Consider the following 17,411-nt stretch of genomic DNA (forward strand, 5'->3'; position numbering starts at 1 on the left):
TATATTTTCGTTCATTAGATAAATTATGGCTACAGTCATCTATACTAATCTATACTAATATTATAAAGCTGAAGAGTTTGTTTGTTTGTTTGTTTGTTTGTTTGTTTGTTTGTTTGAACGCGCTAATCTCAGGATCTACTGGTCCGATTTGAAAAAATATTTCAGTGTTAGATAGTCCATTTATCGAGGAAGGCTATAAGCTATATATCATCACGCTACGACCAATAGGAGCGGAGTAGCAACGAGAAATGTTACAAAAACGGGAAAAATTATGACGCATTCTCTCTTATGTGACGCAAGCGAAGTTGCGCGGGTCAGCTAGTAAGAAATAATAAGAAACTACAGTCTGATTCTATGTCTGGCAAAGTCTACCGCAGCCTTAAAACTGCATTAGGCACGGTGGTTTATGCATTCATAGCTAGGTGCGCTCACCAGTCAGTAAAGGATCAATGGTTGAGGCAATTTTAGAGTGGATATTCTGTAGATGGATGCCCGCATTATGGTATTTGAGCTAAACGTCTCCGTGCTTTATAGCGAACGTAAAATGTCGGTCCAGTATTTTACATAACAGAAGTTAAGCAATGTCAAAGGTCTTCGGGCGGCTTGAAAAACTTTGATAATAGTTTGACCAATAGATTTTCGTTGAATACATGAATGAGCATCTATGTATCTATAGAAATAGATATCAACTACCTACCTAATATGTTACCTTATCAAATGATATCAAAATCAAATAAACCGATATCTAAATAACTTGATCTCGTTATCGACGTTATCAGTAGTCTTATCAGTTAAGCAACACGCGTGATAATGAAGGTGTAAATAATGACAACAATAATAAACCTATATTTGTTGTATGTGTAACGTAAACTAACCATTTACGTAGGTAACTTATAGGTAAAGATAGGTAACATTTGCCGAACATATTTACATCAAGATGCCCTTGTCTAATAAAAGACGACGCATGTAAAATAAAAATAAAACTAAAGTCGCACTACTATCTTATAATAGCAGCCACTAAAAGAACTCAAAATTTCCCGAAATAGGTTTTTTTAACAATAACACTGATAACTAATTTCCTGTTAAATATTTATTTCGTAAAACCGTCTGGCTTTTACACAGTTAAGATCTTAAACAACAATTAAAAAATCTCCGATATTTTTTTCATACCTTTTATTGATTGGCTAGTTAAGTTATTTATGCCGTTCTAATATTCCCTTCACCAACTTTCTCATCATACGAAGCTATTTGAGACCCCATCCGACTACATTTCCTCTCCTCCCTTCACTTTCACCCCCTACAACTTTTTAACGGCTCAACCGATTTTCATCAAACATGTCTAAAAACACTCGCACATAAGTAACCTTTAATATAAAAAAAACTAAATTGAAATCACTTCATCCGTTTGGGAGTTATGATGCCAAAGACAGACAGACGCACACAAAGACACGTCAAACTTATAACACCCCTCTTTCTGCGTCGGAGTTAAAAAAAATATAAAATATCAACAGTTTAAATCTTTTGAAAAACTTACCAGCATTAAAACAAGTAGCGGAATCATCAGTTACAAGGCATTTTTCTTTAGGGTTAGCTGCCAAAGGCAAGTGCTCGTCATCTTCAATACGAGAGGTCTTCAATAGACCGCCAGTCTTTTCCCTTAACGCGGCTGCGTCGCGACTATTCGACCCGTAGATGTTCGATCCGTCCAGGAAATGGGTTGCTTGGTTCATCTGAAGGAAAATGCAACTTATTAACATCTTTTATGATTCAGTTTTGAATGACACGTTACTGTTACTTAAGATAGTAAGTTATAGTCTCGAAGATAAAGATACTTCTTACCTACTGTAAAAGATAATCTATACTAATATTATAAAGCTGAAGAGTTTGTTTGTTTGTTTGTTTGAACGCGCTAATCTCAGGAACTACTGGTCTGATTTGAAAAATTCTTTCAATGATAGATAGCCCATTTATTGAGGAAGGCTATAGGCTATAAAACATCACGCTACGGCCATTAGGAGCGGAGTAGCAACGAAAAATGTTACAAAAACGGGGAAAATTTTGACTCATTCTCTTAGGTGACGCAAGCGAAGTTGCGCGGGTCAGCTAGTATTGCATAAATAGATTCTCAGAACATTAAATTTTACGACTGGCTTTAATGCTTCATTGACTAGTTATTATCTTTGTTAATTAGATATTTATCTTAACATATTTTCAATATTACTAAAGCAATTAGTGTTTGTTATTTGAACTATTATTGGTTTACTGCTACAATGTATGTTTATGCTCTTTTCTTGAGAACAAAGGAAACCTCAAGACGTAAGTGATTGTAAAAGCAAACAATGTATTGTACAGTTGCGTTATAAATAGTTTTAACACAAATATAAATAAATATGTACATTTTTATGCTTAAATTCCAGTTTAAGGGAGGTCATATAACGCGTGATTATTTAATGAAATAACCAATCGAATGAAGGTTAAGAATACAAAATAGGTAAACGTACTTCGTAAATGATCGTCGTATCTATACTAATATTATAAAATTGTAGTTTGTTTGTTTGATTTTTTGTTTGTTTGTTTGAACGCGCGAATCTCAGGAACTACTGGTGCGAATCGAAAAAATCTTTTGCTCTTGGATAGCCTATTTATTAAGGAAGGCCATAGGCTATATAACATCACGCTACGACAAATAGGAGCAAAGCACCAGTAAAAGTGTTTCAAAAACGGGGATAATTATGACCTATTCTCCCTTTTGTGACGCAAGCGAAGCAGCGCGAGTCAGCTAGTTGTACATAATATTGATGTTCTCACCACTAATTTAATGTTTACAGAGAATATGAGAACGTGTGTATTGCAAAACAGTGTCATTTTACATCCGGCCATTCGAATACGTGGTATATTACGATATTATAATGGTATATGTTTAAAAGCAGTGGAATTTACCTCTCATTTTCTGATAAAACAATCGTATTCTTTCTCGCGACAGATTTTTCCATTACCTTCCGATAACAATGGTTATAGTCACGTATATCATTCAGTATTTATTGTAGGTATACTTGACTGTTATGAATGAGATAATAATATAGATAAGTGTGAAGAAGTCAATCTAATTAATGATAATGAATAATTTTAACCTATTGTCCCACTGCTGGGCAAGAGTCTCCTCCCGCAATGAGGTTAGGCCTTGAGTCTACCAGGATGGCTAAATGCTGACTGGAGAGTTTAAAAAAAATAACAACTCACGCATTAAGAACTGCTCTAGTGTCTCGGGGACTTTTACCAACATACAAACAACGAACACAAAGCACAACAGAACCAAAACCACTATTTGTGGATGAAATAATTGTTCTGTATGGGAATCGAACCCACGATCTCCCGACGCAATGGCAGTCCCGTAGCGACCTTAACCACCATGTCATTGAGGCGGTCATGTAATAATTAATCAATGATTAATACTATTTAATAAATTCAACATTGACAGTATGTCAAAGTCGTACTTCTCATAATAATATTAGATCAAAACAGTCCCTGTTTCTAGAAACTAATAATATTTATCGCCTGTTTACAGGAAAACGCTTACGATAAATCTAGCTTCTCTCAGTTATTTTAGGCAACACATAAATTGCATTAACGAAATGGTGTAATGTGTAAGTGCAATTTAATGACTCGAATTCGCGAGTACTAAAAATATAATTACGTTCTTGAGATTTAAATAACTTGTTCGTATATTTAGAACGTAATATCTGTATTTGCATAAAAACAATCGTGAGGAAAACGCATTAAATTAATATCAGGGCCAACATACAAAGTGAACGAACTGTGCACGAGTTGATAAATTACTCTAATCATCATGTAATCATAAAACTGAGATGCACAATTGCGCAACGGGAGATATTTTATTTATTACCTGACGTTTCGACCAAGTTACATCTTAGTCGCATTCTACCTGCGGCAAAGAACCGATGGATAGTACATCTGAGGACCTATTTTACCTTATTTTAATATCTATCAAATAGCTTTTCAGATTATTTTTTTACAGTTGTTTTCAAACGTAATTGCCTTCGTGGCGAATGGTTAAGGTAGCCACACCGCTACCATTGTGTCGAGAGGTCCTGTTTTCAATTCTCGCACGGGCCAATTATTTTGGGATCCCCAAAAAGTTGTTACGGGTTTCCGTTGTGTCTATTGTTTGTATGACACAAGAGCAAATCTTATGCGCGGGAGTTGGCCACGGGCTGACACACGGTCGATGTAATTCGATCGAAACGTCGGGTGAACAAATAAGGTATTCTAACCTTAAATTTTCAGTCGCGTTTAAGACCCGTTGCATTATATTATTACTGTTTCTTTATTATGCAAATAAGTTACCTGACACTTATTCGTAAACTGTGAAACTAGCCCTTAGTGTTATGTGTACATTGTACAAGCCGCGATAGTTTAAAAACGTTAATCACGTAATCGTTCGTATAACGACTTGTTTACAAACGTCCGTATCCTTGAAAGCTATTGATCTAGGCTTCAGAGTACATTATGTAAGAACAAAACGTCAATAGATGCAACTATGACTGATCTATTACCGGAGTTACATGACTCGTGTACATTAGTCGTTATTGCTATCAATTGAACTCGTGTTCTCAAGTACGAATCGATAAGGACTGTTGACATTGCTTAGACTTTTGGACTTGCCTTTTGAATACTACGAATTTATTAACATGTTTATACGTACTTAAGGACTTGCAAATACTGAAAAGGGAACAAATCATTTCAGCGATTCTGTACAGTCGGTACTGTCGAGTATCGAAATTTTGGCATTTAAAATGTACTGCCAAAATATTTCCTACGACACCCGTCAGAGGCGCTGATAAGATTTTCATACAAAATTTCTCGATGACGGTTGTCGGTAGTCGATAGTAGTAGAGAATCGAGCTACGAATGAAATGATTTATCTTTTTATGTTTCATATGTAAAAGGTGCTATAATGGTGACGAGCTAAGTAGCCTTCATTTAGAATTGCATTTTTTATGAATTAGCCAGAGCTACGTTTCGAAAAAATAAGTGATGACTAAGTAAATATATTATTTACTTTAGCTAAGTGTGCCATTAATTGGTGTCTTATTACATCGATTGGGCAATCATGTTACAATTAGCTTAATATTGCCGACTAAATTGTTTTAACATCGTTGTTTATTTCATACAACTCATTACAAATATTGCAAAAATGCAAAAATGCAAACGTGTATTTAAAAAGCTTAACTCTAACTTAAGTACATAATATATGCAAACAACCCGGTCTATTTTGTTAAAAAAAAGATAAGTAATCTTCAAATAATGACGTTATTTTCGTAACAACTGTTTGTTCCATAAGAGTACGTATAAATACGTATTATATCTTAAAACAGTTTCGATTTGTAGATTTTAACTAAAGTCACAATAACATTTTGTTTATAGCATTGCAATACTCAGAGTACGTACTCATTAAATAGCTATTACAAGTACATAAATTAATTTTAAAAACATTGAAGTGTATAATTACAGCAACCGAATAGTTGACTCAGTACAATGCAGTATGCACGATGCGTGAGCGTGATCGCTGTCGGTATTTCACAAGGAACAATAACATCGTTGCTCGCAGAACATAAATTGTTTCGCGTTAAGGAAATTGCAAGTTTATCTTACTGGTATGCTTATTATTCATGACGCAAGTAGGAACAGATTTAAAACGTCACTGAGAAAACTACGTGAGGATTATTAGGAAGCACATTTAAGGCTTCGATCCCTTTGTGAATTGTGATGGAAGATAAAAGATACAAGGAAGCTGAATTTGTGTTGTGATTTTTGTTACTGACTCTACATAAAAAACTTTAAATTCTGCAAGAATAGGTACTTGAATCTTGAATAACAACAGTCTACCAAATAAGTTACTGAATAACTCACTATTTTCAAAACCTCTTTACATGGTGGTTTTAATATGTATTCGAATACAAGTAGACAAGATTGGTCGAAGTTAATTAATAAATTAAGGTAATATGCATGCTTTAGAACAAAAAGTATCATAAAGTTAAACTTGTGTAATGACTTTTGTACCTTTACGTCCTTTACTGTACTTAGTGTCCGGCTGTTTTAAAAGTATTTTTACTTGTACTTCTTGCAAAGGTATCTCTACTATCACACAGAAAACAAATGTATGACGCGTTTGACTCTACCAATGCTGTTTCAAAAGTAAAAGACAATCTTACTAACCTGTTCTGAAGCTCCGAAAGTGCAGTCTCCTCTATAAGTGGTGACAGACCGAGTGTACTCCATGCAAGTGACGTAGCTGTTCTTGAAGGTAGGGTCATCGTGAGGCACCGTGATCGGCATGCAGCTTGGATGAATGTAGCGAGGGGACAGAGGAAAGCCTTCGTCGCAGCATCTTAAGTGTTTGTTGGTGTGTACTGGGCAAAATAACGAACAAATATAAATATGTGGATGTTTTTATGAAGATATATTGGTATAAGGATCGATTTCTTCCTATGCTGACAGCGGTCGCGTACTTCAATCACGCATAAGAATAAACACAATGCGTAAGAGACCAACACACGCGGCAGACGTCAGAGTAAGAGAAAAGTAAGCCTAATAGTATGATACTCACTTGTCTTTCTCACCGGAGTGTGAACCAAATCCTGGTAGATGAACTGACTCCAGACTGCCAAGGCAATAGTTCTCGTGTGATTTGGCTCATCCAGCTTGTTAGTAAGCTTCGTGCTCACTGCACGCGCTGACGGTAGAGCCTTGTTACTGATTGCACGGCGGGGCTACAAGACATATTTTTAATTAGACAGAGGTAGCAAAAGCTTAAAATATATTTTGCTATGAAACGTCTTCGAGACCGTTCATTGACTTCACCGATAAAATTACTGACGCTGTGAGTAAAATATTCATTAATAGCTATTTCACGATTATAAAGATGTAACAATCTAATGACGTAAAAAATGTGTGGTAGTTATCAGTATTTATAAACATTTCGACATAAATCATGAGGTTATCTTTAGACATATTTATTAAATACCAACCGCATCAATATCGTCAGAGTATCTGGGGTGAAGAAGGCGTTTGTAACCGGTCATGGCCTGGCCCCAAGAGGAACGAACTGGATTGTTGCAGGATCCGTCAAAAGTGCGGTACTTCGAAGACATTTTGTTCGTACGACAAGTGAAACGCTCCAGTGCGGCACACTCTCCTCCATATTCACTATCGCGCAAATTCAACGTGCTAATGTAACTCGCACATTCGTCATTGGGTAAACCATACCTAGAAGAAACATTTATTTTAAAACCTGGCTTGAAGATAAAGAAATATTGTTAGTAAAACTTGACAAGAGTATTAAATTACATACCTTCTGCATCTGGTGTAGACTAGATTCTCAGATGCCTTCTTTATAATCAACGAAGACTTTTGGTAATGCATAGCGTCGTCTGATACAGACCCGTCAAGAACAAGTCCATGAGAAGGCGTGCCAGTCTTAGGAGTTATTCCAGCCGATTCCAAGTTCGTTTCAAATCTCTTCATTAGTGAAACTTGCAGTTTACTAATTTCAATTGACCGATTCGTGTGCGTACTCGTCACTGGTGGTAACTTTCGCAGCATTTCGGCACTTGGAAACGGGTAATCATACATAGGCGGTGGATGGATAATATCTGGAAAAGAGATAATAAATTAAAACCTTCATAATTTTATAAGATTAAAATGAAATGGGGCGAAGAAATACTACATACCAGTATTTATGATGAGATTTAACGGGTAAGGAGCTACATGGCTACCAAAAGTAACTCCCGCCCACAACACCACACCAAGCAATACCATCTTCATCATTTCTTCCAATATTCTGCAACAAAAGAAACACAAGTAAGCCACTGCGCCATTCAAATAATACCACAATAAGTTCAAGGGACTGACCGATGACGAAATTTAAGTAACATGTTCCGACCCGATATCTGAGACGTTTGTGGTCAAACTGATCAACAAATGAGTTGATAAACAGTTTTATGAAGACGCCCATTACTGGGGGATAACGAGACCTCTGATAACCTATCCCTATATGTAGAGATATGTATGTTTCGTCACGATTATGTATTGTATCGTTTCTGTTAAGTCCGCGTATGCAGACGAGCCCCCTGAACTGTTTGATAAAATACTGTACGCTTTTTGTAAACAGTTCCGGGTATTGCATATGTAATTAGGTACAGTCATATAAACAATTAATTATAATTACAATAAGCCACTTGTTTTTCTAAGTAGCCTTTGTTTTTGTTTATCAAATAGTACTGGCTGGTCATCATAGAACACTAATTTTCCTTATAAACTATGATAAAGTAAATCTTAGGGGTGTATCGCTTAAAAAATACTCTCCATATGAACTAGATAGAAACTTCAAGGGCGTGGCATGTTGACAAATGGACAAATAATATCGTATAACGGTCACAGATATCATCATTAACTAAATTAGATCAAGGCTGCTTCTATTTAGTGCAATTTAAATAACAAACGGCTGGTTATGTTAGGTAGACAGATAAAAAATACGACTTAGTTTTTTTTTAACAAATGTTAACTATACTTGAGACTGTATTGATTACGTATCGTCGACTGGAATCTATATAGTGCTTCTAAACTAAAGAATATTTTGCTCTAAATCAAATAAAGTTAAAGATTTTCATAGAAAAGAAGCATTTTAATGGGGTTTAAATTAGGTCGTGGAAAAAGTCTTTTCGCATTATAGTATGTATAAACTTGTAATAAAATCTCTTTGGCTTCAAGAATCACAAATGAGTACACGGTACATTAGGTTTCTTTCAGTGAGCTCGTGAGGTACCCAAATATCGAGCTTTTTTGTGTAGAGAAAAGATTTTATTACAAGTTCATACATACTATAATGCGAAAAGACTTTTCCCCCGACCTAATATATTGAGATCTAGAACAAACTAATTAGAAGCCCTGTTTGTGAGTTTGTTATGACTGTATGTAAGATCCGTAAACATTATGCATATAGGTAATTAAAAGTAACGTTTATTAATAACTTCTGCTAATTATTATTGATATTAGATATTATCTGTAAACGTGCAGCAAATTAACCTCTATAAGAAGATTTATCTGAATAAAAGTACCTATACCTATGTATATATCGGATTAAATCAGTATTATGTAACTTGTCTTAGTATCTACCAAGTTGAGATCGAAATGCAAAGGTGAGTTTTTTTTTCCTATTTGACATCGTTGTGTCGTACGGGTTGCATTTTTAAGTGGCGATGGGTTCTCCTATTTTTACTTATTGACAATAACCGATACGAAATCTTCTCGTTCCCTCTAAACCTAGTTAATCTAAGCCAGTTAAAATGGCCGCTCAAATAAACTTATTAAATTTAATTGCAAAGACGGAATTAAAAACGAAGATTAGCCTGGCTTCTTTTTTGTTTAAAACTTGAAATGTAAGGAAGTTTCAAATTAAAACCGTATATAGCCTAGGCAAGTTTTATTTAGTTTTAATAATAATATAATGAGTTTAGTTTTTTAGTAACAAAATATAAAATAGGTTTTATTTATAGTTGCTAAAGTCAATTAACATTTCCTCAATTATTGTTGTAGCTAAGTTTTTTCAATAAAGACCACGTTCATCAACGCTAATAAGAATTATAGAATTATAATATTAATATTTATAATTAAATGTCCTTAGTTTTTTAATGTAATCAAATTATACAAAACTTAATTTAATCATTCAAAATAGTAGGCATGTTTTAAAGTGCTTATTTATTGGCTGTTCTAGATTTCAACTTGCCCTAATTGCGAAACTTCGCGAAGAATGATTAAGTGAAGCGGTGAGTCATTAACGTATTGAATTATAATATTATTATGTAAACAAGCCGATAGTTATTAATTTGTAACATTCGCCATTAGGATAAGTCAAGACAGATAAAGAACCCCGTATCCCGGTTTCAGGAAAAGCAATTCGCTTTAAAAAATATTAATGTGGTCGTAGTTACTGTATTTATATGTGACCTAGGTAGGTATCTTCCGAACTTACGTTACTCTACCAAAAATACGTTTGGAGCAAAATTCTACATAATAAAATTGTAGTAATACTGCAAAGGCATTTCAATTACATAAAGCAATTTTATTACCACTGAATTTCTAACACCTTCACTATAGTACTTACCTACCTCAACTACTGATTGATAACGAAGTAATACAGAAACAATAATAAAAAAGGTTTATTACCTTTTTATGTTAAGTATTTATGCTTGGACAATAATTCAAACAAAACCTGTGGTCTTTTAACACAGTCGTGCCAAAATCTTATTATTGTTTACATTTAAGATCATTGATCTTTCACGAATCGCAAATTAGGCATCGTGATCCTTTTCGACCGTTTGTAAACAAATGTAGGTAAATATTTTGCACGCGAGTATCAAAACAGTTTGAAAGTCGGTCGAGAATGCTCAATCGTGGCATTGGAGTTAACTGCAGCGTTCATTTCATGCGTTTATTTTTAAACTAATGTTGTAATAGTGCATTTTTGACTAACCTAGATAACTTTCTAGAGTTTCTAGCATTTCATTCATAACTTGCTAGAATTATAGCTTCTAGAGTCCTAATTTGTTCGTCTTTTTAAATCTCCATCAAGTTAGAAAGGCATTATGAACTAAAAATGTGGTGCATTTTTACGTCTAGTGGTGCATTATAAAGCTGAAAGAAAACAGAACCCAGACTTACGTGGAATGTTCACTACATCCATCGCATTCCGACTTCCTTCTAGAACATTTCTCCGTAGACTTATTCTTGGCATCGGCATTCAACATGGACTTTCCTTCAATGATCCGTTTAAACAACATAATAGCAACAGCAGGATTTGTTGTTTTCTACAATTGTCGCGTTTGTGTCGAATGTTGGATTTGTTTAACACGATTGCTGATGACACTTGCTCGAAGGAGCGATTTTCCATTAGATTGGCAGAGGAGCCAATTTCACCTCTACTGCCAAACTCACACTGGAACTGGTAAGTTCGAGCAACGCGACGGCCGCGATCGAATCAACAAATGCCAGCCCCTCCCCGCGACCCCTTCGCTGCAAGGAGCCTCCGCCACAGAATAGAAAAATGGTGCCAAACAAACCCCAGTTTTACAAAATAACATTAATATTTAAATAGTTTTTAGTTAAATTTCAAAGTGTGCCATGATGCCTTTATTGCCCTTAACACTTCTGTACCAAAATTAATTTAAAAAAACCATTGGAATACCATGGAATTGACGCCGACACCTAGCTTTATCCTCTGGTATCTTTTATCTGTGACATTTTCGCCTTTATTAGTGTGCTCTCATTAATAATATATTTTATTTAATTCAAAATCATATTTTTATAATTTTTTTATTTGTTTTATGAATTTCCAAGAATTAGTAGTAACAGACATTCTAAGTTATGCTTTAAAAACGGAAATATCGTAATGTGCTGTCTATTTACTCCAGCAAAGAATTTAAAAAGCCAGTGATACCAATATTTTGCTGCTAGCCATCCATTTAAACTATATTGCAGTAAGAACCCTTTAGCACGAAACATAAATAACATAAAAAAAATTAAACAATATTTTAATATTGCATGAGGCACAGCAATAAAGTCCCACATGCACGTGGAGTGCGCATGCTCACAGCGTGGTAGCTCCTCACCCCCCTCACTCCCCACACTGCCCCCCCGGTGCCCACCTTCCCCGCCGGCATCAGCTGTTCACGCGTTCAAAGCGTGCACAAGCCGGTTCGCGTGAATCGCAGTGTTTGTAATAATAAATGCATCAAGGTAGGTAGGTAAATACGTCACCATAGTGCAAATAAAGTACCATGATATTTGCCCATGTTTAACGGAGACACGGATTTCCATTGTGTTACATTGAGCAAAATATTTCAGTAGTATGAATCAGAGCAGTTATTCTAACTAAAGTAAAACTTTTGTCAGAAGTTTCACTCATTCATGTACAGTTACGTACAAAAATATATACATAACTCGCGGTATTTTTTTTAAAACATGGCTGCCAATATTTTACAACTTGTGTTTCTCGGAGCTTTACAATCTCGAGCTTAAATTAAATACAACTGTGTATGATTGGTGCAACGGGCCCGGCGCCACCCGCCACCCCCCGGGACCTTGTCGGCTCATAGTTCAGTATATTGTCAATTGCAGCGTGACGTGCACGTAACGACATCGAACTGATGCACGTACTTTAATCGCGTTGATATGGCAACATCTAATCAGACTGGCACTCTATGTGCGGTGGATGGGTGCAGATCCAACAGGAGGAAAAATCAAAATCTCAATTTTTTCACTTTACCTGCTTGTCTGAAAAGGTGGGTATGTTTTCGAAATGATAATCACATTTGTATCGTCAACGTTTGTGATCGTAACGTTATTATATTGAAACTGAGATTTTTTACAGCTTTTAAATATAACTTACCTACTATAAATACTTTCACTTTCTATAGGTATTGTTTTTCTGTAACTATCTATGATTTTTATGTAAAAAAGATGTTATTTTATTCTTCAAAATGATAGCGTAAGTTCTTTTCCGACAAGTAATCTTTCATACTACAAACTTTTTTTTCAATGGGTTTAGCTGTTTTGACATAATACATAAGCCAACCAATCCACTTTCACATTTACAATAAGTGTTAAATATTTACCTGTCTAAGTAGGTACCTGTCTGTAAGAGATGTATATGAAATCATAACAAAATATATCAACTTGGAAAACTTATGAAGATTTAAATTGTTTTATTTATTCTAAACTCTACCGGTCGTCTTGTACTAACATAGAGCCGTAGAGTTCACAAAGTGGGTAGACAGACAGGTAGCAGACAGGAGGCCGGTTCCACTCAATATTGATTTTGAATGTCCACATTCATACGTAGCAATATCATTGTGAGGTTAGATAGAGAACGCAATACGGGGTACCCATAATTCATTTCATTCGTTTGAGAAGTCCCGGCTGACTGTCGATCAACAATGTAAAGACCGCCGCCCATTGGCGAGACTTAAATCTGCGATAGATTAATCTATACTTACATGCTAATATGCATCTCTAAAGTTGTTGCTAAGAGCAAATCCCGGAAGCAATAGAACCGTCGCTTATTTTTTTTTATATTCCTTGAAGTACGAGGATAGTACTTATGGGGAGAACAATAAAAATAAATGCAAAAAAAAAAAAAACAAAAAAGTCGCCAAGAATTTCTTGCTTGCTCTTGACATTGGCCCTACCTTCCGAACTGGCGCGGGCGGTAAAGTAACTCTCCGTATCATTGACTATCATACGAGTAAGTGTCAGTAGGTACTTGACCTTCATTAATCTAAGTATTTTTTAATCATCTAGGTATTTTTATAACAACAAACCCCCGAATTGAATAGAAAACCATTCATATTACTATAGAAAATGCAATATATTGGTCAAGCGCTTGTGTGCGAGCGCCTGATATCGATCAGGATTAGCTACGTACTACGTAGATACCTAGTGCTAGTGCTACGAATGTCGGATGTAATACTGCATAGGGGTTGTTACACTTAGAACAATCGAATAGGGAGGCAAGCAATTCATAGGAAACTATTACTGCCACGATAATTCTAATAATAGCAATGTAGGTAGTGTAGGTACATGTATAAATGTTAAGACTAAAAGAGTAGAGACATGTAATGACAATCGTAACTGTTAACGCTAATTATTGTTTTCGTTTTCATAGTTCGATAAATTAATAGAGAGTCTTGGCATGCAATTTTTATCTAGATGTACGTAGTTAATAGTTCTGTGTACTTTCAAAATAAAGTAGCTGTATCAAACAGCCCACCGTCTGCGGGACATTGGTGATCTTAATTTTGAATATTGTATAGGTACCTGGCGAACCCAGTTATAACTTACTAGATAGCTTAATACAAAGTTCTCTACTAAGTTGTTGATCTATAAAACATCATATTACCTACTGATACAAAAGTATTCTTTCTGCTTTCAGACGCCAAATGTGGGTAGATCTCATCGGTAGACAAGATTTATTAAATCCAGAAAAAAGAGCAAGAACATATTTCGTATGTTCACTTCATTTCGCTCGGGATGACATCACTTCTAAACCAATATTAATGCCCAATGCATTACCTTCGAAACGACTCCCGTCTGAACCGACAAGTTCTACTGAAATTGATATCATTTATAAAAAAATGCCAGTTCATACAGCGACACAAACTAAGCCATCTCACTTACAACAGCTAGCATTAGCTAACAGGCGTAATTACAAAACTCAAGCCGTACAAACCGACCCTCTACCGGAGCCGCCCAAAGAAACGAAAAGGAACAAGCATAAAAAAGACTACAGGTTGTTTAATCTGAAGTCAAGACTTGAGATTGAATTCGGTATTATTCTGGAGGATTTACCGTGCGAGAAGCCAAAATTATAAGCGTCGCACAAAATATAGACGAAGAACTGTAATATTACAGAAACTAAGAGCCGAGGAAACGACTGATTCGACCTAAACCTGTAACTATTAATAATATAAGCCTGGTCGTGTCAGTTATCCGCCCCACCGGGCCAGAAGGAGAGGAAGTGTACTTGTGTATATTTTAATCGTGCACACACTAGGATAATATAAATAAAGGTCTAAAAAGTTGGCCAGAAGAACATTTATCTTAAACATACTTATTATAATTCCTTATAGTTTTAAGACTATTATTCCGCCTAAATAATTATAAATTATATTTTGTTTTGTTCTCTAGCCTATACCATTGCACTTTATTGTAAGTTACAATCGTTCTTGGACTTATCACAGAAAAGTTATGACGATGATGTCTTCATATCAATGGTGTATAAATAAGGGACATAGAAGCTAGTTAAATTAGAACCAGGGTTTATAAAAACTGTTTGTTACTGGTTAGCCAAATTTAAACATAATTATTTGAATACATTATAATTTCAAACTAGAATAAGTATGACGATGTAAATTAGGAAAATACATATAATAACTTAATTGCTATGTTTGTAAAACGTTATACTTTTAAGTCGGCTTAACTATAAGTTTAGCTAATTGGAAGACATATCCAGAGGTTGTGGAGCCAGCCATATACGAAGAACGACCGTGAAAAAGATGAGAAACCATATTTATTTTACTGTTGAGAAAAATAATCCAATGATTTCAAAGGGCGTAGAACATAGAATTTCATGATCTTACTTTTAGTACAATTCACGTAACAAAACGAGTCGGCCACATTTGTGTTAAAAAAAATAGTTTATTTATGTAAAAGAGTTCATTCTCTAATATAAAAACAAATAATAACTGTGTGAAATTGGTGACGTTAACAAGTTATTGCCTTCAACTGACCTCCTGTATCACTATATATATGTAGTTTGTACATTACCTGAATTATTCTTATAGTTTTTAAAACCGACTGCTGTATATATCTTAGTAAAAATAATAACGATCAATATACTTATATTACATAATATAACTTAACTACTACTTATTGTTAAGTGCTTGTTCACGTTGGAACTCGCGGGCGCGGTGGCGGGCGCGGTCGCGGGGACGTGGCGATTTGTGTTCACGTTGGCCGCCAGGCGGGCGTTTGGCTCAAACTGGCTCAAACTGGTTGATCTTACTTGACATCGCGCCCGCCACCGCTAGTTCGACGTGAACACACACGAACATCTTCACTTGTTTGATAATGGCGCGAGCGCGCCACGCGGGCCGCGCGCGACGCCGCTAGCTCGCCCGCGACTTAGACCGCGCGAACGGTTTGTACGTGAACACTTCGGTACATCGCCATATGTTTGATATTTCGCGACCGCGCCCGCCACCGCGCCCGCGAGTCAACGTGAATGAGCACTAAGACAGAACGAGTATTTTGCGAGTATGTACGTAGGTCGTAGGGGGTACCACTAAACGTATGTAGGTATTTGAAAACTTTCACGTTATACAAGATGGACAAAGGCCTGTATATTTTGTATCTATACCTATTGTATATCTGTAAGCTAGTGATAAATACCAATCAATAAAAAAAAACAATAAAAAATAAAAACATTAAGTAGTAGTTCTTAATACTTATTTAATTAAATTATAATAAAAAATAGTGTACAGCTACTTATAGCTGTAATATCTTAGTTTACGTACGTACTTAACAGTCTTGCCTATGCCGCTTAGCGTGATTATAATGCATGTTGCGAAATACCTAATTAAAAGAAAATCTTTTATTATTATGACAATAATATTTTATGTATCTACCTATTATTTCATGCTAAAATTGTTAAGGGGGGAGGGAGACGGTCTCTTGGTAAAAATAATCAAACCATTAATATATAATATTATATAATATTTTTTTATTTATTAAACACTTAAGTACTCGCTAATCCTGCACCGCGAACGTTTAAAACTTATGAATGTTTGTTTGCCAAATTTTGCTCATTAAATAGAGACACATAAGTAGTTACCTACGTAGTAGGTATTAATGATTGATGTATAAAGTTAAAAGTGTTCAACTTAACGACTTTAAGCTCTCGCGACTTGTACACATAATAATATTATTCCACGGGTCTTAAACACGATTGAACTTTTTTTGGAAACGATAATTTATTTGATTACCTACCCGACTTGCACCACCCTTGATATCGGGTTGACCACGAAAATGAAACGTCGGGTAAACTAATAAGGTATCGTCCTTTCATTGTCAATAGTGTTTAACTTATTTCAGAAGGACTTCATCGACGTATGATAAAGCTTTTAGCACCTTTTATTAAATAAAAATTAGATGTGTCATTGTGTAAAATTTATTTTTCTCTAAATTTATATACCAATGACTTTGAGCTACGTTATAAGAATGTGATTATGTCGCTCATTAATAAGTTAAATGATAACTAATACCTAATAATTTTCTATACAAAAATTTGTTTTGTACTTGCGGCACCATACTTATGTATGAATACAGAAACAAGAATAAAAACTGGATTTCGGCCTGGAATGAGAGAGATTGTCAGGATATTTAGGTCACTAGGCGGGTCGCCGGCGGCTTGCGCACGGTCGGCGCATCACCCATTAGCGCGGACCTTGTGCGGCATCTATGGGCGTACCATCGTCCAGTTAATAAGTCGTCTCGAGGGTTGCCGATGAGCTGTTGTTTCCAGCCCATCAGTATATGGAGTAGGTAATAAATTGCTTTGGGCAGCTTGTCGAGGAACCCTTAAATTGGGGCAAACGGTTGTGAGAACACACGTGGAGGTATAGTGATTATACCCGAAGATAGCAGACAAATTGTTCTTTTTACTTCATAGACATTTTTTTTTTCTTTAGACAAGAATCGCTTAAAAATTGGATAGTGTTATAGCCGCTTTAATAAATTTCCAACGTTGGCAACACTGCTTAATTGTCAGTTTCTGG

At 35.5% G+C, this 17,411-nt stretch overlaps 2 protein-coding genes across 4 annotated transcripts in view; one reads left to right on the forward strand and one right to left on the reverse strand.

The window, feature by feature from the left end:
- The window catches only part of LOC142976731 (salivary peroxidase/catechol oxidase-like), a 159,969-nt gene extending 148,960 nt beyond the window's left edge, over positions 1-11,009 (reverse strand). For 2 of the 3 annotated variants that reach the window (XM_076120257.1, XM_076120254.1), the window contains exons 1-7: positions 10,741-11,009; positions 7,752-7,861; positions 7,373-7,673; positions 7,050-7,287; positions 6,629-6,791; positions 6,238-6,431; positions 1,535-1,730 (exon numbers count right to left, since the gene is read on the reverse strand). In XM_076120257.1, the coding sequence (XP_075976372.1) occupies positions 1,535-1,730; positions 6,238-6,431; positions 6,629-6,791; positions 7,050-7,287; positions 7,373-7,673; positions 7,752-7,861; positions 10,741-10,859 (1,321 nt within the window). In that variant the 5' untranslated portion in view covers positions 10,860-11,009. Of the gene's footprint in view, positions 1-1,534; positions 1,731-6,237; positions 6,432-6,628; positions 6,792-7,049; positions 7,288-7,372; positions 7,674-7,751; positions 7,862-7,932; positions 8,045-10,740 lie in introns of those variants that run through there. The other variant, XM_076120255.1, reaches the window with a different exon arrangement.
- LOC142976734 (uncharacterized) lies at positions 9,185-17,310 on the forward strand. Its single transcript, XM_076120260.1, has 2 exons — positions 9,185-9,218; positions 14,009-17,310. Exons 1-2 carry the CDS (start codon positions 9,211-9,213, stop codon positions 14,445-14,447), a joined length of 447 nt encoding a protein of 148 aa, XP_075976375.1. The 5' UTR covers positions 9,185-9,210; the 3' UTR covers positions 14,448-17,310.
- The last annotated feature ends 101 nt before the right edge of the window (positions 17,311-17,411 follow it).

The sequence above is a fragment of the Anticarsia gemmatalis genome, chromosome 11 (genome assembly GCF_050436995.1).
Source record: "Anticarsia gemmatalis isolate Benzon Research Colony breed Stoneville strain chromosome 11, ilAntGemm2 primary, whole genome shotgun sequence".
Classification (NCBI taxonomy): Eukaryota; Metazoa; Arthropoda; class Insecta; order Lepidoptera; family Erebidae; genus Anticarsia; species Anticarsia gemmatalis.